Below are 27,950 nucleotides of genomic sequence, written 5' to 3'. Positions count from 1 at the left end.
ACATATAAGGTCCACAGTCCTATCTAGCGTAGTACGGCTTCAGTCGCACGACGTGGACGACGTCTGGTCGTGGTGGGCGGCGTGATGATGTTCTTGTTCCGTCGGGCATCACCCCGTAGTTCAGGTCCCCGAGTCGACGAAGCACTTTGTAAGGTCCAAAGTAACGTTTCAGGAGTTTCTCGCTGAGACCGCGGCGGCGAATCGGTGTCCACACTCACACCCTGTCTCCGGGCTGGAAGTGGACGTCCCGACGACGAAGGTTGTAGCGGCCAGTGTCGATACGTTGTTGGGCTTGAATCCGAAGTCTGGCGAGCTGACGGACTTCTTCTGCCCTTTGGGCAACCACCTGTACGTCGTCGCTTGCGTCGACAGCCCGTTCGTGGGGTAACATAGCGTTCAGCATTGTCGTTACCTTGCGCCCATGCACCAGTTGAAAGGGTGTCACTCCGGTGGTTTCTTGTACGGCCGTGTTGTAGGCAAAGGTGACATACGGCAATACCTCGTCCCATGTCTTGTGCTCCACGTCGACGTACATGAAAATCATGTCGGCGATGGTCTTGTTGAGTCTTTCCGTCAACCCGTTGGTCTGAGGGTGGTACGCCGTGGTGCGACGATGACTGGTGTGGCTGAGACGAAGGACTTCTTGTGTCAGCTGGGCCATGAACGAGGATCCACGGTCTGAGATCAGGACTTCGGGAGCGCCGTGCCGGAGGACAATGGATTCAATGAAAAACTTGGCAACTTCCACAGCAGGTCCGAAAGGAAGGGCTTTCGTTTCGGCGTACCGCGTGAGATAATCTGTGGCGACGATGATTGTCAGATTCTTTATGGTAAAAAGAAAGGAAACTGAAAGGTCCGTCTGATTTTTGATATGAAAGAAATATATTTGCACCCAGTTGTTGTTTACTTTCCGAATCCACGAAAAAAAGGAAACTTATTAGAAAATCAATAAAACAAAAGGGCGTACGTCCAAAGTTCGACTTGCCGAGCTTGGCACTGGCTTGCGCTAGGTTTAGGCGCCTTGACCGGTGGTGGAAGCCGGGCTCGTTTGGCTCCAGCTGTCAGCGCACCGACGGTGATCAGCCAACCGGTTGTTGGGATGACTTTGCCGGTTCACTCTTGAGCCAGGCTTGCAGTTCAGTTTTGGCGGTGAGGACAGGTCGGCAGACTTCTATCGATGACAGCTTCGCCGGTGTATTCCGGAGCCAAGCTTTTCCGAATGCGTCCGCTCTCGGCCCAAATCTCCTCGTTCCCCTCACTTCTTTTTCTTCCTCTTTTCTCCGTTAGTCTCCTCCGATTTTCTTCCTCTTTTTTTGTCGCCGTATTGATGACATCATTACAATGGCCCCCCTTTTAAGTTTTTTTTTCTTTAAAAAAAAAAACCAATTCAAAATTTGTAATGATGCTTTCCTTTGTCAAGTACAAAAATCACAACCAACCAATGGAATCAGCCTACGCTTTAGGTGTGCTACATGTGTTCCATTCGAAACGAATATTCTTGCAACAACAAACTCCAGTGGAGCGCGCGACTCTTGAGCTGCTTTGCTTTGTCTAAGTAATGAAGCGGCTGATGGTCTGTTTGCACCACGAAATGCCTACCGTATAAGTACGGATGAAACTTTTCCACTGCCCATACGAGTGCCAGGCACTCTCTCTCAATCGCAGAAAAGTTCTCCTCTCTCGGAAGGAGTCGCTTACGGGCGTACGCTAAAGGATGCGGTGTCCCCTCATGTTCTTGCATAAGCACCGCCCCCAAGCTGTGTTCGGCGGCATCAGTTCTTAGGACAAACTCTTTTGAGAAGTCTGCGCTTTTAAGAATAGGCGATTCCGCAAATGCCCGCTTTAACATATTTATATGAAACACGTTGTGAGTATGACCTAAATTTAACTTGTAGTCGACCTCGCTTTCCTTTTCGACCACGGGAAAGGGACCTTTCCATTGCATAAGCAATTTGTTATGGCTGGTAGGTAGCAAGATCAGGGCCCGATCTCCTACTTTCAATTGTCGGCCTCTCGCGTTTCGGTCATCATGTCGCTTTTGACTCTGTTGTGTTTCGGCCAGCTTCTGGTGAGTTAATTCAATTGTTTGCTCTAACCGACTCTGTAGCTCTAAGACGTAGCAATATGTCGTCTTCAGCTCCGGGCTGATTGTACCTTCCGTCCAGATTTCTTTCAGAACCGACACTGGGCCTCGTACGTGTCGTCCATAAATCAACTCAAAAGGAGAAAAACCTGTACTCGCCTGTGGTGCTTCGCGATAGGCGAAGAGCACCGGAGCCAAGTATTCATCCCAAGACTGAGGTTTCTCTTCGCACATCTTTTTCAGCATTGGCCTGAGCGTACCGTGATAGTATTCCACCAGACCATTGCACTTGGAATGGTAAGGGATAGACAATAAGTGCTTGATCGAGAGCAGCTCCGTTACCTCATTCATCAACTCCGAGGTAAAGCTCGTACCCTTGTCAGAAATAATCTCACTTGGTAGACCCACTCTGGAGAAAATTTCGATTAACCCTTCCGCTACTGTCTTTGAGTCAGTGGACGGTAGGGCGACGGCCTCTGGGTATCCAGTCGCGAAATCCACTAGGGTGAGTATGAACTGATTCTCATTCTTAGAAGTGGGCGACAGCGGCCCAATGAGGTCGATAGAAACTCGTTCAAAAGGTGTCTCAATGATGGGCATGCGCCCCAAAGGTGCGTTCGACACCATTCCTTTAGGAATCGTTCTCTGGCACAGGTCACACGAACGCACAAACCGCTTAACATCTGCTAAGACTCCGGGCCAATAAAAGGATTCTAGGACTCTGTCACTCGTACGCTTGACACCCTGGTGGCCTGCCATTGCGATATCATGAGCCAGACTGAGGATATGGTGGCGCAACGTTCTGGGGACCACCACTTGGTGGAACTCCTTCCCGTTTGTGAGGAGGCATCTGCGGAAGAGAACTCCCTCGCTTAAATAAAAACTGTAGGTGTTGCCCCCTTTTGTCACGTGAGTGTCGGCAATCCTTCCGCGGCAGATATCTAATGACGTGTCTTTCAACTGTTCTCTTTCAAGGACGCCTTTCGTGACATCTTCAATCCCGACGCTGGGTGTGGGATTTGGAGTAGCAGGAACATGGCTCTTCAGTGCGGCGAGTATGTTCCTGTCCAGTTGCAAGATCTTTGCTGCATCGTCCTCATCCCCACTTCTCCCGTTTGGATCGAGGTCTAATACCTCCTTGACTCCCTGAACGTTGCCAATAATTACATCATAAAGTGGCTCGTCCATACATTTTGCGACTACCTCTCCAGTAAAGTATGAAGACTCAATTCTAACGATTGCTTCTGGCAACAACCTGCATGTTCCGTCTACTAGGACCACTTTGCGTTGTTTGCCCGTCAGGTGCTGAGGACCAACCAACTTTCTGCGTACGATAACGGTGTTGCAGCCAGTATCTCGTAACACCTTAGCGGGTTGTCCGTCTAGTAGTCCTTGTTCTACTGGCATGCGTCTCTTTGGTTGTTGCTCCTTTTTATCGCACACCACACTCACGAGTGCTTCGTTGGTATGCTCCACACCGTGCGTTTCATCGTTATGCAAGTGACTTTCTTCACACTCGCATCCTGTACTTCCAGATTCAGGTACCATAAAGCATGAGAGCTGAGTTTTTCCGCCCTTCCGCTGAAAGCATGCTTTGGCATCGTGTCCCGATCTCTGACAAACTTGACATACTAGGTGTCGCTGTTCTGTTCTGGACACGCAATCGGTCGCTCGGTGACCAACTCTGCCGCACAAGAAACACCTGATTTTTGTTTCGTGCTTGATACTAGGCAGGTCACTCTTTAAATCACTATCCCTCTGGCTATGGTCCTCCTTGAAGTGAGCCAGATTGTCTTGCCTGTGCGCTTCCATGAACTTATCCGCTGCCGCGGCCATCAAGGGAAGTGTATTGCAACTCCGCTCCTTGAGGAACACAGCCAGCTTTAAATGACAGCCGTTGATGAACTGTTCTGCGATCACAAGGTCCCGCAGATCGCCGTACGTTTTGGGACGAAGGCCCATCTCCACCCAGCGATCGAATAATCCCTCTAGCCTCGCGGCGTACTGGCTACCTGTCTCGCCGTCATTTGGAGAGCTTCCTCGGAATCTTTCGCGATATCCTTCGGTTGTAAAGCGAAACCGCTGTAAACGTGCCATCTTTACTTTCTCATAATCTAAGGAGTCGTCCGGGGACATCCTTCCGAATACCTTTAGGGCCTCACCCACCAAGCAGAGGCTGAATGCAGTGGCCCACTTTCCTCTTGGCCACTCCTGTCCCATGGCTAAAACCTCAAATCTTTTCAGGTACGCATCCAAGTCATCTCTTTGGTCGTCAAACGACGGCATTAGCTTATGGGGACTGATATACTGTGACGCAGTAACTCTTTGGGGTCCTTCACCACCGCCCGCACCATGCCTGTCACTTGCCGACCTCTCGGCCTCAATCAACCTAAGCTTAAGCTGGAGCGTTCTCTCCGTTTTTTCCTCCAGTTCCGCTTTCTGTCGGAGAGCTTCTCGTTCGGCCACTCTGTCCTCTCTTTGCAGAGCTCGTTCCTGATCAACCCATGTTCGTAATTCTGTTCCCGTAATCCCCAGCTTTTCACCTAGGGCCATCAACTCCTTTAAATCCATAACTTATATGTTGTACCAAAAGCCAGACGGATGATCATCAGTGTCCTGTCGCGGACGCCAGTTATTGTCAGATTCTTTATGGTAAAAAGAAAGGAAACTGAAAGGTCCGTCTGATTTTTGATATGAAAGAAATATATTTGCACCCAGTTGTTGTTCTACTTTCCGAATCCACGAAAAAAAAGGAAACTTATTAGAAAATCAATAAAACAAAAGGGCGTACGTCCAAAGTTCGACTTGCCGAGCTTGGCACTGGCTTGCGCTAGGTTTAGGCGCCTTGACCGGTGGTGGAAGCCGGGCTCGTTTGGCTCCAGCTGTCAGCGCACCGACGGTGATCAGCCAACCGGTTGTTGGGATGACTTTGCCGGTTCACTCTTCGAGCCAGGCTTGCAGTTCAGTTTTGGCGGTGAGGACAGGTCGGCAGACTTCTATCGATGACAGCTTCGCCGGTGTATTCCGGAGCCAAGCTTTTCCGAATGCGTCCGCTCTCGGCCCAAATCTCCTCGTTCCCCTCACTTCTTTTTCTTCCTCTTTTCTCCGTTAGTCTCCTCCGATTTTCTTCCTCTTTTTTTGTCGCCGTATTGATGACATCATTACAATGATCCAGCGATTTCCTAACGTCGACGGCGGAAAAGGGCCAAGTAGATCCATTCCGATCTGCTGGAAATGTGCCGTTGGCGGAGGAATTGACTGCAAGAGTCCGGCCGGCCTCGTTGGAGGTTTCTTTCGTCGCTGGCATTCATGGCATGATCGTGTGTATAGGTGGACGGTCTTGGGGAGCTTGGGCCAGTAATACTTTTCACGAATACGGGCCAGTGTCCGGCTGTAACCAAGGTGTCCGGACGTCGGGTCGTCGTGGCAGGCTTGGAAGATCTCCTCTCGAAGGTCGGTCGGAATTACCAGCAGCCACGTGGAGTTGTTGTTGCCGAAGTTCTCTTTGTAGAGAACTCCTTGTCTAATGGCGAAGGTCGGCAGGGCTCGTGAAAAAACGCGTGGTATGGCACTCCCACGCCCTTCCAGGTGCTCTATTTGTCACGAACTTTCTGGAACGTGGACGAAGGGGGCCGAAGCACCCGCCGAGAAGAGACGACACGCAGCCTGGTTGAGGGTGGACGATGACTGACCGGAGCAGTGTGTGCTCGACGGCGTTTATTGGGGCGCGGTGATCAATGTTGCCCGCCGAGGCTGGCGGCCACAGACGGGCGGACCGGAGGGGGGCGCTACATACTTGTCACATCCCTCCCCCCCAGTTTGTTTCTCAAAAAACAAAATAACTAAATACACGACGCGCACGGCCGACACCAACTCGGCGTCTGGTCGTGCAAAGTCCCGGCCTGTCGACGATGAAGGTCACCCCGGCGAGTAGCGGTCAGGTGGCCTCCTCTGCCGTGCACTCCGCCTGGGCACTGGTGTCGACGGGCCAGGTGTGGCAACGCCGGGCGCTGCCTGAACTGGTCGCGCTCCACCGGGTGGAGCTACAGGGACCGGATTTGGTTGTGGCACCGCTGCAACTGGTGCCACAGGAGTGGCGACGCTTGTCGCCTCCAGGGTGGGTGGCGCTCCGCTGGCCACGACTGGTGCTGTTGGGCCCCCTGCAGGCTGGTCCTCAGAAGCGACGGCCGAGGGTAGAAGCCAGGTCCCGAGGCGAGGCCTGACATGGTCGGCGTGCCGGTGCCAGGTGGTCCCGTCGGGCATGCGGACGAGCAGCGATGAGGCGCTCGCTGGTGAAACCACACGCCCGGCAGACCAGGGTGGGCCAGGACGGAAGTTCCTGGCGTACACCGACGCTCCCGGCTCCGGCAAAGGCCCGGGACGGCACCCTCGGTCAGCAGCCAGCTTCTGCTTCAGCTGCTTCAGGAGCGCCGTGGACCGGAGGTCTGGATGCAAGACGTCCAGGGGGGTCTTGACCATCCGGCCCAGCAGAAGCTCGCAGGGGGCACGGCCAGTGACCTCATGCGGTGTGGTCCGGTACTGGAACAGTACCCGGGCCACCTGCGTTCGGAAATCCCCGGGCTGGCTCTTCTTGAGCTTGTCCTTGATGGTCTGGACCACTCGCTCGGCCGCACCATTGGAAGCGGGGTGGTACGGCGGAACCAGCATCCGGCGGATTCCATTCCTCTGCAGCCAGTCCAGGTACTCGGCGCTAGCGAAAGCGGGACCATTGTCGGACACAATGATGTCCGGCAATCCCTGCGCCGCGAAGACCTGCCGCAGAGCCGCAATGGTCGCGCTTGCCGATGGACTGGTGACTGGCAGTGCCTCCACCCACTTCGAGAAGGCGTCCACTACCACCAGGAAGTAGTGGCCCTTGAAGGGTAACGCATAGTCCACGTGCAAGCGGGACCACGGCCTCTGTGGGAACGGCCAGGGGGTGATCTCCACGTGGCGCGAGGCTCGCTGGTTTTCCTGGCAGACCTGGCAGCCTTGCACCTGGTGCACGATGTCCTGGTCCAAGCCAGGCCACCAAACGTGCGACCGTGCCACCATCTTGGTCTTTTCGATGCCAGGATGCCCCGCGTGCAGCAGCTGCAGCACCTTGGCCCGCAGACTTTGTGGAATCACCACCCTGGAACCCCACAGGAGGCAGCCCTGCTCCAAGCTCAGCTCTGCGGTCTTGTGGCTGAACGCCTGGTGACGCAGCTCCTCCCCTCGGGCAACCGCCTTGACCACCTGGGACAGGACCGGGTCCCGACTGGTCGCCTGCGCCACCGCAGTCCTGGTGAGCACCCCCGGGTAGGCCCGCTCCAGCAGGAACACGTCAGCTGGCTCTGGAACGGCAGCAGGCACCTCCGGCAGGGGCAGGCGGCTCAGGGCGTCGGCAGGTCCCAGGTCCTTCCCAGGGCGGTAGACCAGCTTGTACCTGTAGGCTGCCAGCGTCAAGGCCCAGCGTACCACACGAGGCGAGGCTTGCACTGGGACTGGCTTGTCAGGTCCCAGCAGCCCCAGCAGCGGCTTGTGGTCCGTGACTGCCTCGAACTGCCGGCCCCACAGGTACTGGTGGAAGCGCTGGACCCCGAAGATGAGGGCCAAGCCTTCCTTGTCGAGCTGGCTGTAGCGTTGCTCCGCCGCATGGAGTCGACGAGAAGCAAACGCCACAGGGCGTTCCTGACCGTCCTGACCCCGGTGCGACAGGACGGCTCCTACCCCGTACGGCGACGCATCCACGGTGAGGACCACAGGCTTGGCCGGATCGAAGTGCACCAGCACTGGAGCCTTAACGACGAGCTCCTTGCTGCGCTGGAAGGCCAAGTCCTGCTCCTTCTTCCAGGCCCACTGCTGCCCGTCACGAAGCAGGCGATGCAGCGGCTCCAGATGCGTCGACAGGTTGAGCAGGAACCTCCTGTAGAAGTTGATGAGGCCGAGGTAGCTCTGAAGCTCCTTCTTGCTCTTGGGCTTCGGCGCCTTGAGCATGGCCTCAATCTTGCGAGGTGCCGGGGCCAGGCCAGCCTGGGAGATGATGTGTCCCAGGTACTCCACGCTGGGGGTCAGGAACATGCACTTGTCCAGCCTCAGCTTGAGACCGGCGTCCTGTAGTAGTGTCAGGACTTTGCGCAGGTTCTGCAGGTGGTCCCCGTCGTCGGTACCGGTAACCAGGATGTCGTCCAAGTACACCGCCACGTGCCTCATGCCCCTGAAGAGGTTGTCCATCTCTCTCTGGAAGATGGCTGGGGCTGAGGTCACGCCGAACGGTAGGCGCGTGTACTGGAAGAGTCCCATGGTTGTCGAAATGGTGACATACTTCCGGGCGGCATCCTGGAGCACCAGCTGCTGGTAGGCATCTCGGAGGTCGAGCTTGGTGAACTTCTGTCCCCCGGACAGAGCCGACCAGAGATCTTCTACCCGAGGCAGCGGGTACTTCTCGACGGTAGCGACGGGGTTGATGGTGACCTTGAAGTCCCCGCAGATCCTGACGCGGCCGTCTCGCTTGAGGACTGGAACAATCGGTGCAGCCCACTCGGAAGACTTGACGGGCACCAGGATACCCTCTCGCTGCAGCCGTTGCAGCTCCTGGGTGACCCCGTCCTTCAGGGCAAACGGCAGCGGACGCGGCTTGAAGAATCGAGGCCGGGTTCCCTCGGGTATGTGGATGCCGACCGTCGTGCCGGCGAAGGTGCCCACCCCCGGCTGGAACAGGGACTGGAAGTCGGTCAGGAGGCTCGGGACGTCTTGCACCACGTGCAGCGCAGCTTCTTGGTACTCCGGCAGCCGAACACCCAGCGAGTGAATCCAGTTTCGGCCCAGCAGCGTCGGCGACGACCCCTTGGTTAAGTAAAGGGGAAGGATTGCCTCCCTGTCGCCAAGACGAACGCTGACTTGGGCCCGACCCTGGACCTGGGAAAGCTGCCCGGAGTAGCTGCGCAGCATGACGTCAGACGCCTCGATGGACACGCCAGGGAAGGTGCGCTTGAACAGCTTCCCGGGCATGACCGACACGCTGGCCCCCGTGTCCAGCTCCATGGTGATGGGGTGGCCGCAGATCTCAACAGACACCAAGTAAGGTGGCACAGACGAAAGTTTATTCAAATGCCACACGTCGAAGATCTGCGGCTCGTCGGCCACGACGTGGACCCTAGCTGACGACGAACCCGGGCCTCGTGCCGCTCGTCCCCGCCGCGTTTTCTTGCGACGACCACCCTGGCCGCGGGCTTGGCTGGAACCCGGGCTTGAACCAGGCTGCTGCTGCTGCTGCTGGCCGCCGCTCGTCCTCCCCCCTCGGCAGACACGTGCGAGGTGCCCAGTTCTCCCGCACGTGAAACATTGTGCGTGGACGAACTGGCACTGTGAGGGGGAGTGGGCAGCACCGCAGCGGCTGCAGGCACCGCTCCTTGTCGCCATCTTGTTCACCGCCGCTTCCGTCGACGGTGAGCCGGCCGCACGCGCTATCTCGCTGGCGTCTTTCGCTGCTGCTTCCATCGCCAGCGCTGCCTTCACCGCGTCGTCCAGCGAGGGGTCGGGGAGCTCCAGGAGTCTCGTCTGCATGGCGGAGTTGTTGATGCCGCAGACGAACCGGTCCCGGAGTAGCGAGTCCAACTGGTCGCCGAAGGCGCAGGTGCTCGCTAACCCTCGTAGCGCAGCGACGAACTGCCCGAGGGTCTCCCCGTCCTGGCGGCTCCGGTTGTTGAAGCGGAACCGCTCCATAAGCGTGGACGGCGCCGGGCTGAAGTGCGAGCGCAGCGTGGCGAGCAGCTCACCCAGCGTTTTGACGTGCGGCGTGGCCGGCTTGAGGAGGTCGAGCAGGAGGCTGAAGACACGGGTCCCGCAGCTGGCCAGGAAGATGTCCCGTTGTTTCGCCTCGGGCGTGTCGTTCGCCCGGAAGAACACGTGGACCTGTTCTTCGTAGACCGGCCAGGCGGACCCATCTCCCTCGAACGGCTCGAGCCTCCCGTACAGCGGCATGGCGACAGGAGCGGGCGGCGGTGTTGCGACTCTCTCGGCGGCGTGGGCCGAACCGTGCACGTTGGTAGCCTCCAGTGCCACGGTTCCTCGTCGCCAGTGTCACGAACTTTCTGGAACGTGGACGAAGGGGGCCGAAGCACCCGCCGAGAAGAGACGACACGCAGCCTGGTTGAGGGTGGACGATGACTGACCGGAGCAGTGTGTGCTCGACGGCGTTTATTGGGGCGCGGTGATCAATGTTGCCCGCCGAGGCTGGCGGCCACAGACGGGCGGACCGGAGGGGGGCGCTACATACTTGTCACACTATTAGTGCACGCAGCTCAGGATCGTCTCATTGACGTCGGGCCATGTCGTCGCTGTTCACTGCGCCCAGAAAACACTCGTCGTCATCGTCGTCGCTGCTGTCGGAGGGTGTTTCGACGGGAGCTCTGGACAGGCAGTCGGCGTCGCTGTGCTTGCGGCCCGACTTGTAGACTACGGTCATGTTGAACTCTTGTAGTCGGAGACTCCATCGCGCAAGGCGTCCCGACGGGTCCTTGATGTTCGCAAGCCAGCAGAGCGAATGGTGGTCCGTGACTACGCGGAACGGGCTTCCGTATAAGTACGGACAAATCTTCGTGATCGCCCAGACGACTGCAAGGCATTCTTTTTCAGTCGTGGAGTAATTTCGCTCCGCCTTGGACAATGTCCGACTTGCGTAGGCGATGACTCGCTCGGTGCCCTCTTGTACTTGAACCAGTACCGCGCCAAGTCCTGCGTTACTTGCGTCCGTGTGAATCTCGGTTTCCTCATCCTGGTCGAAATGTCCAAGAACAGGAGGCGCCTGCAGTCGTCGCTTCAGCTCGTCAAATGCCTGCTGCTGCTCCTCGGCCCATTCGAACTTCTCAGCGTCCTTCGTGAGGCTTGTGAGCGGTGCGGAAATCCTTGCGAAGTCTTGAACGAAGCGCCGATAGTAGGCACATAGCTCAAGGAACCTTCGCACGGCCTTCTTGTCCGTCGGCGCTGGAAATGCTGCGACGGCGCGAGTCTTCTCTGGGTCGGGGCGAACGCCTTCGTTACTGACCACGTGACCTAGGAATTTCAGCTCGTCATAGGCGAACCGACACTTTGACGGCTTCAGGGTGAGTCCGGCGGTTCGTATGGCTTGGAGAACAGCTTGTAGTCGTCGCAGGTGCTCGTCGAAGTCGCTGGAAAACACTACGACGTCGTCGAGGTAGACGAGACAGCTCTGCCACTTCAGTCCTGCCAGTACGGTGTCCATGACACGCTGGAAAGTTGCTGGCGCCGTGCACAGTCCGAAGGGCATCACCTCGAACTCGTACAGCCCATCTGGCGTGACGAAAGCTGTCTTCTCTCGGTCCCGTTCGTCGACTTCGATCTGCCAGTAGCCGCTCTTCAGGTCCATCGATGAAAAGTATCGGGAGTGGCGCAGCCGGTCTAACGTGTCGTCGATACGGGGGAGTGGATAGACGTCTTTCTTCGTCACCGCGTTCAGTTGCCGGTAGTCCACGCAGAACCTAAGTGTTCCGTCCTTCTTCTTAACCAGTACGACTAGAGAGGCCCAGGGACTGCTTAAAAGGTTGGATTATGTCGTCCTTCAGCATCTCTTGAACTTGCTCCTGGATCACTTCCCTTTCTTTAGCGGAGACTCTGTACGGTGACCGATGCACAGGCCGCGCGTCGTCCTCGGTAACGATGCGGTGCTTCGCAACGGTGGTTTGGCGCACCTTTGACGACGTGGCAAAGCAGTCGCGGTATTCGGTGAGGAGGTCACTGAGCTGTCGTCGTTTCAGGCCCAGAAGCTTAGGGTCAATGTCGAGCTGCGCTGGCGACGTACTGTCTTGCTGAGGTGGCGAGGATTCGTCAGTAATGGCGGCGATAGCGGCGGAGTTTCGGAGTTCCTCGACCTGGCCCACGGCTGCACCTTTTGTGAGGTGTTGCGCTTCATTTCGGAAGTTCGTCACGAGGACTACAGGGCGGCCATCCTGAAGTTCAGCAACTCCTCTTGCGACGCCTATTCCTCTTCCAAGAAGCAACTGGAGGCTTCCTTCGAGCAGAACTTCGCCGCAGAAAGCTTCGGTGATCCCGACGGGTACGAAAACACTCGACCTCGGCGGTAAGTTCACGTGGCTTGCGAGGACTCGGACCGCAGACGACGTCGCTATGGGTTCCTCCGGTGGTGAAACAGGTTTTCGTAGCGTTAACCGGTTTGCTCCGAGGTCGATGACGGCGCCATACTCGCAGAGGAAGTCCATTCCGAGGATAACGTCCCCGGAACAGTCTTGCAGAACGACGAAATTCACAGGGCACGTCTCACCGTGGATCTCGACGCGAGCAGTGCATCGCCCGACTGGTGTGATGAGGTGCCCACCGGCGGTTCGTATTTGAGGGCCTTCCCACGGCGTTGTCAATTTTTGGCAGGCGGCGAGAGAGCCTCCCACTCAAGACAGAGTAGTCTGCTCCGGTGTCCACGAGTGCCGATGCGTCGTGGCCGTCGATAATGATGTGTAGGTTGTTGGACACCGATGCAGGGACGTCGTTGTGATCCGTAGCGTCGAGAGAGTGGGAGCGCTCCGGCGTTCTTGGAGGCTCTTTACGTCGGTCGTCTTCGGCAACTCCACCTCCAGGGGTTGCCGCGCCTAGTTTTCCCGTCGTGGAGCGAGGGGCGACAGGCTTTCACGTCGGGGTCGGTGCATCGGCGAGGCTGGACGTTGTAGCGACGGTGACCGGAACTCTCGGCGGGACGCTGGCTCAGGGGACTGAGGTCGTCGCAGGTACTCGTCGATTTCCCGAGGGCGTTCACCATAACGTGGCCGCGGGTCGTTCGGGTGGAACCCGCGCAACCCGAGTCGTCGGTACGGGCATCGGCGGTAAGTGTGGTCTGCTTCCCCGCAGTGGAAGCGCAGGGGGCGTCGATCGGGCGTCCTCAACACGTCTGTTTTTCTGGGTGCGGGCTGTTCCGGACGGACGTACGGGATCCGCTCTTCTTGTCGTCGGAGGTAGTGTGGCGTTGGGGCGTCTCGTCGAGGTGGCGGCGTGTATTGGTGAGCAGCCGGTGGTGGTCGTCGCGCTACTGAAGCGTAGGTTACCACCGGTTCTTCTGGTTCAGCGATGTCGACAGGAGTCTCCAGTTGAATGGCACGCTGCACTTCTTTAACGAGCTCGGTGAGTGAGAGCGCAGCTGGTTGTTCTGCTGCCGGCACCAACTTCCTAAGCTCTTCGCGGACAATGTTTCTGACCATCTCACGGATCGCAGTGGGGTCAGAGTTGCCGGAACTGATGCTGCAGGTAGATGGTGAAATCACGGTGACGCCATTATACCGCTGGTAATGGCTCGCCCTTGCGAGGAGCGCCCTTTCAAGGTTGGTTGCCTCCGAGATGAAGCTTTCCATCGTCGACGGAGGGTTACGGACAAGGCCGCCGAAAATGTCATCCCTGACACCTCGCATGAGTACCCGCAGCTTCTTTTCATCTGTGGCCTGCGGGTCGGCGCGGGCGAAAAGGCGGAGGATGTCTTCAGTGAAATATGTCACGCTTTCCTTGGGTCCCTGGTTTCTCCCTCGAAGCAGGTCTTCGGCGCGCTCACGTCGGTGTTGACTGACAAATGTTTTCTTCAATTCGTTCTTACAAACTTCCCACGTGGTCAAGGCGACTTCGTGATTTTCATACCACTGCCTTGCCGTTCCTTCCAGTGAGAAGTAGATGTTCTGGAGGCGCTGCTCATCAGTCCATCCGTTGTGGCGGGCCACTCGGTCGTACTGCAGGAGCCAGTCTTCTACGTCTTCGTAGAGTTCACCGTGGAAGGGGGCAGCCGTCCGCGGTGCGACGGGCATGTAGATGACGGTAGAAGCGGCGGGGGCTTGCGACTGGTTGGCCATCGTCGGCCTCGTTGGCTGCCTGGTCCGGGGTGGCAGAAGTCCGTGTTCCGGGGGTAGACCTTGGGTGCGGCGACTGGATCGGGTCTCGATCTGGTCTTCGCTCGGTCCTCGGGAGGCTGGGTCCGGACTTGCACTGCGGGAACTCGGAGGGCTGCGCTGCACGGACATGCGGTACCCCGCACCTCCACCAAAATGTCACGGGTGGTGACCAAAAATAACGAATAAACAGGAAGAAATAAACGTTTAATGTGGCGAACTTGTGCCAAAAATAAAAGAGTACAAAAGGATTATAATAGAGCGTCGCGGGCGTCGAAGTCGGCGTGGCAGCAGAGTCGAACGCTAGGGCGAGACTGACCGTGACTCGCCACGCGGAGCCCCTTATGTACATGGGTGGTCTTCTGGAATAATCGGCGTAGAAACTTCGACGCGTAGAACATTCGGGCCTGGAACAAGCAACATGATTCTCGAATTCTCCAGAACACTAAATTGCAGGAATAAACAAAAGACACGTCACTCCCAGGATTCGAACCCTAGCTTTTCGCGTGGGAGGCAAGCGCGATGATCGTTAGGCCACGCGCGCGCTGCCTACTTGGCCAGCTGCGCGCGCGGCAACATATTCTAACAAATTATTTAATATAGGCTCAATTGACATTATCATTACTCATATAATTACTTTGAGTTGGTAATGACCTAGTAAACTTTAATTCGGCCTGATTGACATTGTGATGACCGTTTTCATTACTTTGAACTTATAATCAACCAAATGGTTTATTATAAGTATATAGTAAGTTACAGCTCAAGAAGGTGGGGCGAGGGAAAGGAAGGCCGGGGAAGAGGAAGCAGGCGGAACGCTGGAGAGAGGAGGAGGTTTCCCCCTCTCCTCTCCAGTGTTCCGTTTGCTTCCTCCAACCCTGCCTTCCTTTCCCTCGACCTACCTTCTTGAGTTGTAACGGACTATAGTTGACTATATTAGTACTTTTTATTACTTTAAGAAACCTTTGACCCAGTTGACTAATTTGCCCTAATTGACATGGTGATGAGTGTTTTAATTAGTTTAGATAATATTGAACTAAATGATTTATTATGAGCGGAATAGACATGATGATTACTCTCTCGATTACTTTGAGTTATTGTCGACACAAAAAACTTCAACTCGGGATAACTGACATTTTGTTAACTCTCTTGAATACCTAGAGTTATATTACCAATTGACATATTATGAGCTCAAATCACTTTAATATTACTCTTGATTACTTCGAGTTACTTTTGCCACAACGGACGTTAATTCGAACTAAGTTACATTCCGATGGCTCTTTTGATTAAGTAGTCATGAAAGTAATCAAGCCATCAAGATGTCAATTAGGGCGAATTAAAGTCCATTTTGTCGATAGTAACTAAAAATAATCGAAAGTGTAGTCATAATGTGACTCGTGGTCATAATAACTGATCAGTCTATAATTTGCCAAAAGTAATGTCAAGAATAATCGTGATGTAAATTATGCCGAATCAAACTCCATTGGTTCGATAGTAAGTCGAAGTAATCAAGAGTGATCAAAATGGTAACTGAGCTGATAATAAAGCACTCGGTTATATAAAATCTCAAAGTAATTATGAGAGAGAAGATTATGTAGATTAGACCAATATAATGTCAAATACGTCACTAGCTATTCAAAGTAATCAAGATGTCAATGATGCTGATATAAACTCAGTTGTGTGACAAATATATCAGGGAAAGATAAAGTAACCACTAGGTTAATTGAGTTAATTTAAAGCGAGTTGGGTGATAGTGACACGGAGTAATCAAATGAGTAATCCAAATCTTAACTGAACTTTTATGTACTTGTATTTGTCAATTTTATTTCAAAGTAATCAGCTGAGTAATGAAAAGTTTGCTTCCATTAAGTTATTTGTGTAAATGATACCTGTACAACCAAAACGTAATCAGAAGGTCAAGTGAGCTTCTACCAAGTTATATTTTTGTCAATAATTCCTTGGAGTAATCGATGGAGTGATCAAAAATATTTGTGGAACTTTTATATTGTAATTCGTGTTATTAGTGGGTCGACGTACTTATAATTGCAAGCCATGCCTACATTAAGCTTCAAAGAAAGCCAGAAGTTTCTATAAATGCACGAAATAATCAAAATAGTAATTACAAACTGCGATTCTCTTTTTACTATCTGAATTGTAACAATAATAAGTCGAACTAATAAGAATGAGTAAAGAAAACGTCGGTTCAGCTAAATTAAGGTCGAGTGCGCCACTGAGTACTGGAGGTTACCAAAAGAGTAATCAACATGTCAATTAAGCCAGGTCAACCACGCGACTATTAGCACCAAGTAATCAAAATAGTGGTCACAATATCAGTTGTCCCAATCGAAATCGAATTCTGTGAGAAATTACTGTAGTTTTAAAACGTGTAAGCGAAACGCGACCGTTAAAGACAAAATAGCACATGCACATATTGTGAATTAAATTCACTGACGCCGGGAGTAAATTGTGTAGCACTGAGATTAAATTGGATGGCGCTTGAATTAGATTGGGTGGCACTTGAATCAAATCGTCGTTTGGATTAAAAATTAGCGGGAAAACCTGTGGTCCTCCCTCTTCACGGCACGAATCTACGTTATCGGACGAACCGGGCAGGCAGAAGACACGCGGAAACTTACCTTGACACCTTTGCCGACTCTTTTTGTGTAGCTTCAGTCACGGCGTTTTCGGCGTTTTCACGATAAGGCTGATTTTAAAGTACTTTTAAAAACACACAGACACAGTTAATGCCCGGGCCTGTAAGGACTCTTCCGCACACACCCCAGAACACAAGTGCGCCCTAAGCGCCTCCGCCGCGGCGTGACGAAGGACAGTTGAATTGGTGTATATAATATACAGATGTTCCAAACCATTCAATATAATGCGCACATGATTCGCGGGTCGTATTTTAGAAGATTAAGTCATTCGTGTTACGAAACTGGCATATCCTTTATACACTTCAAGCCCAACCACCCTTCAAGTCAGCTGACTTTTCTTTCTCCACCATCTCGTTCACTTTTAAAGGATATAAAATTCACAAAACAAAATTATGTCGAAAACAGTGTCTATTGGTTATATATTTTAGTAACCTCCAGATATGCATTATAATATTTTATGAACCAATTTCACGTTAGTTACGTTTGTTTAAAGCAGAAGTCTCCAAACTCCGGCCCGTAGGCCAGATTCGGCCCCCGGAAATCTTCCGACAGGCACGCGTATCGCAGCAACACTTCCAATCAGTCTCGGCGTTAACGAGTTACAACTAATGACGTTATCTGTAACGTGTTACTTCATTCGGTAGCGTAGTAATGTACTCGTTACTTCTTCAAAACAGCAACGGGTAACGTAGTTACGTTATTTATTTCGAGTAACGGGTAACGGAGTTACGTTACTCGTTACATATTCTTCCCAAGACTTAAATAAAGTTACACTTCAAATTTTTTCGTCTTTTTAGACACCAAGCCATATGAATGCTGGAGTTTTTGTGTTTCTCTTTGGAAGTATTTAGGAGAAACCGTGAAAAGAATGAATTAATTGTGTTCAGTTTCTAAATGGACGCAATGTTTCTTGAAATGTGGCGCTTATATGGATCCCTGCAACGTTAAAGGAGTAAAACGGGTTAAATCACAATTAAAAGGTAACGCAAGAGTAGCGTGCCTTACTTTTTCTCTGTAACAGTAATGATAACGCGTTCCTTTTATTTTCAGGTAACGTAGATTGGTAACGCGTTTCTTTTTTTTTTTTTGCAAGTAACCGAGTAACGCATTTCGTTACTTTTTCATGGTAACACCTGCAACACTGTTTCCAATAAAGCCCAGTCCGCGGCTCACTTCCTACAGACCCACTGCTACCGGCAAAAATGAAGTGCAAGTAAAGAAACGACGCTGCAGCGCGCTCTAAACGCGCCTACGAAGATACAAGAAAGAACGAGATAAACTGCATCGGTAGCGCTCTTCATGATATCTCTTGAACATTGCCATCAGCCTCACCATTATTAGTCCTCTAGTCCACGTCTCTGTAGCTGCGAAAAAAAAAAACAGCGTTCTTATATGCGTCATGCTTAGTATTTTTGTCACAGCTACTGGATATTGTCAGCATATACGTTTATCAACCTCATTAGTCTTTTTACACTCGGCGAATGCGCCAAATTTCCAATGTGCTTTGATCTCTGCGTGGTGAATTTTCTTGGTCACGATTTTGGTTCATGACATAATTAGCTAAATAATAAATTTAAAATGGAAGTATTTAAGTATTCGCATTCGTCAACATAGGGGTGCTGTTTTTAATACTTACACTAACAATAATGTTTGTGTTGAACTGGTTACCTAGCTAGGTTTGTTTATATCGATTTTTCTCGTTTATATTAACCCTTTTTTTCGGCCCTCAAGACTGCGAAATATCCTTTATCCGGCCCCTTAGCCAAAATGTTTGGAGACCTTTGGTCTAGGGAATAATTAAGATCAATTTGTATAAATACCTTAAATGAGAAGCCTATGTTATAGAAATTTAAATATCAATTTATAATCTGGCGACATCTTTAGAATGGTTGAAAATAAATCAATTTTAATAACTATTGACTGCACTTTTTAACAATATAAAACTACAAAACCTGCCTCATAAATCACAGAAAGATTACATATTTTTCAGGGTGCGTTTTTCTGGCTCTACTGTCGAGCTCTGGCAAGTCTGCTTCAAAGCAATGTGTGCCAGATGATGAACTGGGAGGCTGCAAGTATGAAGGCTTAGAATCTTCCGATTCCGAAAAGTGCCTTGAATACGAATCGGTAATACTTATTGATATACCCTAACTAAGAAAAAGCCTTCGTTGTTCTGACGTATCTATGGCACTAAAATAAAAAGAAAATATGTAAGCCTTCTTTCGCATTATGGGTTAGTCAATTGAATAGTATCCTGCAGAAAAGTATTAACGTCTTTGACTCCCTATAAGGGACTAATGTTTTATATCATATACAAATACATAATAAAATATAGTTGTCTACGTGTGAACTCAAGTAGCCTGTTTCAAGCGACCGTGACTAATCCTTTTATGGTGTAAAATCATATATATGTATCTATGTACATATTTTGTTACCAGTGGCCTAACAACTTGTTTTTGAGTGGGTGGGCAAACCAGACCTCTCCACTGTGCCGCCCCCAACCCCCCCCCCCCCTCCCTCCCAAGGCCGGGGGGCGGTGCCCTTGGTATCCCTTGGACACCGTCGGCCAGTGTTTGCCCTGCCCAGTAGCGGCTGTTTTAAGGGGGGCAAAATACATGCCTTCCCCCCTGCCCCCTCTGAGAACTGGGGAGGGGGGGGGGGGAGGCAAGCGCCCCCTTGCCCCCCCCCCCCTCCCCGGTTGGTACGCCCATGTCTGTTACACAATCTCTCATGTGGGTCTTTCTGCACTGAGTTCTCTCAAATGTCGGTAGTATACACATTCAACACACTTTTTTGTTGCATTTTATGGTCTTCGCAAAGTTGTGCTCATCAAATAAATTCACCTGCAAATTGAAGAGGAAAAAGGTAATTCGAAAACGAAAATATCAATACCACAAAAATTTAAAAAAAACTCCAAAAGCTATAAACCTATACAGCTAAATTTATTTTCTGAATTCTTCTGATTTTAGCGGGCAAAAAGAAAGCACCAATTTTAAATTGCCATTCGTGTATATTTACGGGCCAGTTCGCGCATTAGCGAACTGGGGTAAAGCACTACACTTACCTGCAGATGCAGGAGTTGTATTTATTATTACACCTACGCGGACTCTAATCTGAAAAGAAGTGTCTTGGAAAAAAATCCTAATCAGCAGCGCAACCAATTTTTAACCGGGTGATCGGTGGCCGAGTTAGCTAGTGCATACCTGCTCGGAGCACGTAGGGAGAAAAGCTAGCGCTGCAGAACCCAAGGATTATGGCCTCGATCCCCACCCCAGCCCGTTTCGATCTGGATGAGCATCTCACCGGGGTGCGGTCGTGTGACACTACTGCGTGGTGCACGTTAAAGGCCCCGGGCTGTGGTCTGTGCTGCACTGTCTAAATTGCCCATCTACAGCTGAGAGACAAGTAGCACGTTGAGGCAGACTAAGTCCATGCTGTATAAACTTACCCCCGACCTAAATTTTTTTAACACTTGTGGGTTAGAGGTTAAGAAGCAAACTTGTGAGGTACTCAATACAACTATTCGAATTACTTGTAAACGAATACTTTTAATGCGTTAGCATCAGAAATCTCGTTTTCACGAAAACCCGCCGGTGTCAGTCCGTTTGTTCGTTCGTCAGCACCATGCATGACGGCGCGAGGAAAGGGGGTGGGGAGGAGGTATCGTGATTTCACATTCAATGTATGGCCAGTGTTGCCCAATCGTGGGAATTCTCTTACGAACATACCTCCCGGGGACAGCGGGGAACTAAACTCGAGCGCCTGTAAAATTAGACATATTTTTATTAAAAAAAAAAATCATATTTTGCATGCGTTGAAATTAAGTTTAGCTTTGCCCTGGGCGTTAGGTTTTCCACCGAAGCTTGGAAACTTCCTAGGATTCGGCAATACACCATGGTGGCGGGGAGAGAGGGAGAAGGTTACGCCTACTGACGTCAGCGCTTCGGACGCATACGAGCGTCGCACAGCTGGCGCCGAGCCAGAGACGAGCGGGTGCCGCGCCGCTTTGGAGTGCGGCCCAGCTCAGTTGCCGCTCCGGTGACGGATGTGGTTCTTGCCACGAGTGATAAAAGGGGTGAAAAAACACTGAAAACGGGTCATAAATGATTTGAAAGGGGCCATAAACGAATGCAAATGTGTATTAAACGACAGGAAACCGGTGATAAACGAATGAAAAGAAGTGAAAAGGGGCTGAGAAAGAACCAATGCTAACGCATTTCCATCGCATTCATCGTCGAGCAATATTTGAAGTAATATCGTAATCGCTTAATTACTTGTCATAGGCAAACTCCGCAAGAGTAATCTGACTGCTCTTGTAAGTAATAAAGGTAGTGGAAACCGTTACTTTTTTTAAAACCTCCTTTCCCTAGGTTTCCACATTTCCGACTACTGTCAATTAAATTCGAGCTAAACAATTTGTGATCTGTCCGCATTTTATCAGCTTATAAAGTTTTTAATTAACAGAGCATAAAAGGATTGTTACTGAGCTGCACGAAAGGAGGTTTGACCCTTTACGTCACCAGTTTACTTGGTAGCTCATTTTTTGAGCCAAAACTGTAAAATCTCTCTTCTAACAAAAACAAAACAAAATATCATATTTTAATCTTTTTTGTTTTATGCAGCATATGCGTCTATAGTAAGTGTTCAAACAGTCTACCCCTCCCCTTGTAGAAATAAGAATTACATACGGCTCAAACTCCTAAACACTAGAAAGCCCGCAAATTAAAACAAACAAACTACAAAAAAAAAAAAAAAAAAAAAAAAAAAAAAACGACACGTAATGTCAAAGCTACGGTTTGACAAAAAAGTGGGTTCTTTGCGACATGCAAGACAAGCCGTTGGCGTTCCGGAGGAATTGAAAAGAGGACGATTGTGTAACCCCATGATTTCATTCCACAAATAAACAGCACAAAAAGCTTGTTTTCTAACAAACAAAAAATGCATAAGCTTTTTTATTGCAATATCTCACGGATTTACTTATGCCATGTTTTCCGACGTTGCAATTGATATGAACCTTGTGAAGTAATTGGAAAATTAACGGCCAGTTTCTCAAGTACCGGTCAATAACTTTTCTTCTTCAGTATTCAAGTAATATACCTAAATGTTCTTAAAGTAGAAGTAATAGTAATAGTAATCGATTATGTTTTGGGTATCATGGTCAAGACTGTTAAAATGAAGTAGGTGCTCCATTTTCAGCACGGGCTCGTTGCCTGCCGCCGTACTTTGTCTACACGTGAAACGAAGTTTTATGAAAGGCAGGAAGCTTGCGCTCGAGAGAGAGAGAGAGAGCATTAACTTGGACTATAAGCTGTCACCTAGTGTAGTAACCAGTGATTTCGCTACAAGTACACCTTCTATTTTATCTTGAGGTAGGCTCACGTTACACATGGCGTGTTTAATTCATAGCTTTAGTTTTGAAAATTCTGGTTTGGGCTTACCACGCAGCTTAATAAGCAGTCTTATTTTTGTAAAAGAAGCATCAGGTGCTACTTCTAGGATTATTAATCATTCGAAATGCGTCTTATTGCATTTTGTTCTACTGAATAATCTCCCATTTCAGGTTGAAGAAAATTCAGAAAATCAAGCCAATGAAGTCACCGCACAAAGCCCCGACAATAATGTGAGTGGTCTTATTTATTCTTTTATTTAGTGGCACAGCTGCTCTGAAAAGTGCGCTTCGTCAAAATCCCCCCGTAATAAAGATCATTCATCCATATTTGTAGAGTTTAGCATTTTGTTGGTATGTTTAGAGGTCGCTGAATATTTAAGTAAACGTTATTTCGCTTGATAATATACGAATAGGCCTGTTAAATAACTGGAGAATCCATCGCAGTCATGAGCGCTTTCCTTAAAAGCTCGGCACCATTGTAGAACTTCAGAAACAGAAATGGCTGTTTGCGTAAGTGTAACCATTCAGCTCTTTCAATGACATTCAACGTTATGACTAATCTCAATCATTTTATTATTTTTCAGCAACCTCTCCTGGAAACTGATCCGCAGCTTCAGCAATATCAAGATTTTAAGCGGGTAAATGAGACCGATAGTTAAAAAAAAATTGTTTATACTTACTAGTTACATGGAGCACACCTAAATGATCGCGGTGAAGAAGACCTTCGTCCAGTTTACTCTTAGCACCAAAACTCAATAGAGCCTTTCGTTCGATGTAGTAATGACGGCGGAGAGTTCTGCATACATTTATTTATTTTCAGGGCCTCTTATTCAGCAGCCTTGTACTAGTGTACTCTTCATATGAAGATGACCCTTTCCGATTGTGCATGATCACGTACAGTCCAAATGAAGAGCCGAAACCTGACGGGAGGCTTTACATTCTAACATCGGGTGTCAAAGTGGATAAGTAAGTTCATGTTATATTATCTTTATTATATGTGTTTCGCCGAAGTACTCTTTAGTTTTCCGGGCGTCAACTTGGCAGTGCAACGATTATAGCTTTGAAGAATTGTGCAGCTTATACATTTTATGTAGTTTATTTCGGCATAAGTGAGAGGAAAAAAAAATTCCCTGCGCTCTGCTACCCATCCCACCGTCCTCAAGGTGTCTCACTTTTGTCTCGACTTCGACCGCCCGCCGCGACCTTCGGCAATGCACATGATCTTGAAAAGTCGAAAATCGCAGAGGAAGCACAGGGAGCCTAGGGACAGAGCTCAAAGGGAACCATCGTGCTCTTCCCCAGCCCCTCACCCCGTGACGTCGATGCACATGTCCCTTGGAAGGCGGTGTAAAAGTTGAGCGGTACCAAAAACTTCAATTTGTTTCAATATAAAAATAATAATATCGAGCGCACGGAGGAAACAATGGTTATCCATTCTTTGTTTATGCGTGACAGAGACTAATTCCCGTAATTATTTGATCAAAATCTGCAACTTGTTTCACAGTTGCTTATATAACCCAGTTCAGAGTTTCAAAAGTGGGCTATTACAAGAAAATGCAGAAGCTGTTCTCGACAGCAATTCTGTCTAATTTTTTTTAGGTGAAGGGGGATTGCGGTTGAAGGGGCGAAATAAAAGTTATCTACAGCAGCCCCGACTTTCGACATTCGAAGGCCATTGATGTAGGTCATACGTACATCGCATAGCTCACTGCTCATATTATTTTTTTACGACAGCTGCGAAATAGATTTTTGTCATATCCTAAACTCATAGCCGCCCGACGAACATCAGAGCCAATAGCAGGGCTATGGAACAAAGTATTATCTACTAATCTTAATTTCATTTGGTGGGTCAATGTAACGACACGGCTACGTTCAAATAATTCTGTTCTTAGATAACAGCGTAGCCTTTATATCAAGTCAGATATAAATTTAGACACAATCGCCATAACACCGTGGTAAAGACCGCGGAAAATATAGTTATGAAAATTGTTTACGCAGGAGCTGAGCAAAATATTTATTGGCAAATCGGTCGTACCTAATAAAGTCCAGTCAAATATTCCAGGTAAAATTGGCCGCGTTGACGATCCTAGCAGAAACCGTACAACGAACTGTTCCGATTGAAGTTTGTGGCGTTGCTTTTATGTTCTTGTCAATATGAATTGAAGATGAAGAAAAACATAACTGCAAAACACTACAGTCATAAGACTTTGACCATTTTAAAATCTGTATTTAAGACATACATCGTCCGTGTGCACCAAGCAGTGAAGAAAAATAAATAAGAATTCAAAATTCTAGCAGAAAAGAGTGTAATTATATACAAGCATTTGTCTACATAAGCAGTACGAACCTTTCCTTATTTGTACTAATGTTTTTGCCTTCATTTAGTTCCTTATATGTGTATTTTAAAATACTCATATTTTAAGTTCCAGTTGAGCTCTGTATGAAATATTCTAAAAGCAAACAAAATGAAAGTAGCAAAGAAATAATGATGTAATAACCAGTTTTCCAGTTTAATAAAGCTGGCTGTACTAAAGCAAACCTCGAAACTTTTTTTTTTGGCTGTTAGTCTGTTTATTATGTGCCTTAAGATACTGTCTTCCCTGGAGTCATGGAGCTACTTTAGATCGATTGTTGAAACTTGACGGATTCTCGAACAGGATGAGTCTGCACTACTCTTTTCCCAAAGCCATTACAAAATGCTTAAATTATCTGGCGTAAACATTCACGTGTAGAATTATTATCCGAAGCAATAGCTTGATAACAACATAAAATATTATCCAAAGTGTCTACACTCGGGATTATTTTGTCCAGGTTTGCTGTCGGAACCTTTCGTTTTGGGGCTATTTTGTCTGGGATCACCTCGTCCGGGACGATTTTGCCCTGCATCGTATTTTTCGAGCTCATAAATTGAGAAACACTCCGGGTTTTCTAGAAACCGTACCAAATTTCAGGGTAATTCAAATTTCTTTTGTAAATAAATGAGTAGAAGTATAAAAAAATTCGGTAGAGACACTTAAGACTGCTTGCGTGTAGGAATGCGAAAGCATCCCTACACGGAGCGCATTCCTACAAGCAGCGCGCCATGTCTTCCTATCGCACAAGGCGCTCCGGTGGTGACATCACGCTCCCCCACTCCGCAGGCGCGACGAACCCTGCCGGCTTCACCACGGCTTCCGTGACGAAGCATTGCGTTGCTGCGCTTTTCTTTGTGTTTTATTTCTTAGGCGCGTCCGCTTTCACTTTGAGCGCGCCCGCCGGTTTCGTGACGAAACATCTGCGTTGCTTTGCTTTTAATGCGAAAGCATTAACTGTCCCATAAAGCGAGCCGACATCACCAGTTTGAAGCGCGAAAACGGCACCTAGTTTCCGCAATCCCAATACGTGGCTTGCAGATGACGTCGTTTCCGATGCCCTCCAGAGAAAAGGGGAAGAAGGAGCTCCCCTCTTATCAGGATCCTCCTTTGTGCCTCCCGGATTTGCACAGGCGTCGCTATTCTCCTCCCAGAAGATTATAGAAGATTAACCTGTCACTCATAATTCTTACAAAAGCAGCTTCTCTCTCCTCCTTTTACATGGTGTTCAAAAGTATGCGATGTGACGTCAGTGCAAGGAGCCTATACGTGGCTTGCACATGACGTCATTTCCGATGCCCTCCAGAGAAAAGGGGAAAGAGGAGCTCCCCTCTTATCAGGATCCTCCATTGTGCCTCCCGGATTTGCACAGGCGTCGCTATTCTCCTCCCAGAAGATTATAGAAGATTAACCTGTCACTCATAATTCTTACAAAAGCAGCTTCTCTCTCCTCCTTTTACATGGTGTTCAAAAGTATGCGATGTGACGTCAGTGCAAGGAGCCTATACGTGGCTTGCACATGACGTCATTTCCGATGCCCTCCAGAGAAAAGGGGAAAGAGGAGCTCCCCTCTTATCAGGATCCTCCATTGTGCCTCCCGGATTTGCACAGGCGTCGCTATTCTCCTCCCAGAAGATTATGGAAGATTAACCTGTCACTCATAATTCTTACAAAAGCAGCTTCTCTCTCCTCCTTTTACATGGTGTTCAAAAGTATGCGATGTGACGTCAGTGCAAGGAGCCTATACGTGGCTTGCACATGACGTCATTTCCGATGCCCTCCAGAGAAAAGGGGAAAGAGGAGCTCCCCTCTTATCAGGATCCTCCATTGTGCCTCCCGGATTTGCACAGGCGTCGCTATTCTCCTCCCAGAAGATTATGGAAGATTAACCTGTCACTCATAATTCTTACAAAAGCAGCTTCTCTCTCCTCCTTTTACACGGTGTTCAAATGTATGCGATGTGACGTTAGTGCAAGGAGCCTATAGGAGCGGAGTTAAGATGATGGATTTTCGGCTTCGGTCGCATTGGCCGCCGCGTGTCAGTTTGTGTGGTGTCATCCTGACTGTGTTATCACACTGTTGTGTTATCACTGATCACCGCGTTCGCTCGCCTCTTATAGACCATTCTATTTAGCGCTCTCTGGGCGGCACCATTTTGTTCGACAGCAGCGCCCTCTCCATACATCCGGGAAATTCAGCGGGTTCGGCGGGGTAAAACGAGAGAGAGAGAGGGCACGCACCCGACTCCGCTAGCCCCGCTAGCAGACGACAAAACGGGAGGTTTTCATTCTCCATCTTTGGGCTGTATCGGCGGGGTGTACGGAACATCGAACTCTCGCTCGTGGCTGCCGTTGTGAAGTGGTTCGCGTTCTTAGAATAGTTACGGCTACTCCAAAATTAGCCTAGAGCTCTCTGTTGTTCTACTTCGATAAATGATCAACTGACATATCTTTTTTCCGTTACTTGTAGTTCAGTCAGTCGGCAGTACTACCCTCAACTACTGCCTGTATTGCGGCAGGAGAGCATGTTTTTATTTATTATATCAGACTTTCACTCATGGTCGCTAAAGGCCTACACCAGTACGAACTTTGTATAGTAAAAAAAGTACAGCCACCGGATTCACTTTTCGCCGGAGAGACCGGCCTGTCTGGCACAGTTTTCCCTATTTTTTTATTTTCACGTAGATAACAGCGCAATTGGACTCTGTTAGTCTTTTTTATCTAGCATAGTAATACACGATAACTGGCATACCAAAATCTGCGCATCTGCGCTTGAAATTTCCAAAATGATGCGTTTTTAAACAGAGTTTGTACGCCAGCCGGATGCTAGGTACTGCCCACTCGGCGGAGCAGACGACAGGCCGGCGAGAGGGGAGGGCATTTTTTTTCTTTTTACCCTCTCTGCTATGACCCTAATGGAACGGTCTATATGTTGTACGGCGCATGGCAATAGATACGGCGCACGGAATAAACCAAAGTGTTCGTTCTCCTGGGAACTACGTTGCTGTCTGTTCCTTCCTCGCGCCGCAAGGCACCTGACAGTTTGAACGATCGCTCACCCGATGGCGTTGCGTATCCGCGAGGCAGCGGCTCCACCGTCCCACGCTCGAGGTCAGCGCGTTGTACGCCGGAGATTAAAAAAGGGAGCGAAGGGCGGCGTGCGTGCTTTCGCATTTACAACTCATAAGAAGTACTTAGGAGTACCTCGAGCGTTTTGATATGTCAAAGCGATTCTTTTCAAAATCTCCCTTGAAGTACCTGCGCTTCGAAGAACGAACTAGTGCGCACGCTTTGTTTCTTGTTCTGTGTGTTTTATTGGGAATGGGCCAATGGGAATTTAGGTGCCTCTTTATTCAGTCAATGGGATTTTAGGTGCCGTTTCGCTCAGCCAATGGGAATTTAAGTGCCGTTTTTCGCCGGCTTCACTCCATGGGACATTTGAAACGTTCGCATGAATATAATCACCATTTGTGAGCATTAATTGGGTTGGGGATAAAAGTATTGTTTTCATTTACGCAAGCGGAAGCAAAGAAGTTACGAGGCAGGACTTCTTTGTTGTATCAGTTGTCATTTAAATGCTGAGATACTTGCGCTAACT

General features: G+C 49.6%; 1 protein-coding gene across 1 annotated transcript in view; it reads left to right on the top strand.

Moving 5' to 3' along the window:
• Positions 1–27,950, top strand: part of LOC120838490 — a 117,258-nt gene that overhangs the window by 47,402 nt on the left and 41,906 nt on the right. Inside the window, exons 5-8 of the mRNA XM_040208426.1 lie at positions 18,604–18,740; positions 22,174–22,233; positions 22,587–22,640; positions 22,823–22,968. Of these exons, the coding sequence (XP_040064360.1) occupies positions 18,604–18,740; positions 22,174–22,233; positions 22,587–22,640; positions 22,823–22,968 (397 nt within the window). The remainder of the gene's footprint in view (positions 1–18,603; positions 18,741–22,173; positions 22,234–22,586; positions 22,641–22,822; positions 22,969–27,950) is intronic.

This window comes from Ixodes scapularis, unplaced genomic scaffold, assembly GCF_016920785.2.
Source record: "Ixodes scapularis isolate PalLabHiFi unplaced genomic scaffold, ASM1692078v2 PGA_scaffold43__4_contigs__length_2004386, whole genome shotgun sequence".
NCBI classification, from domain to species: Eukaryota; Metazoa; Arthropoda; class Arachnida; order Ixodida; family Ixodidae; genus Ixodes; species Ixodes scapularis.
This window is presented reverse-complemented; position numbering and strand designations above follow the sequence as displayed.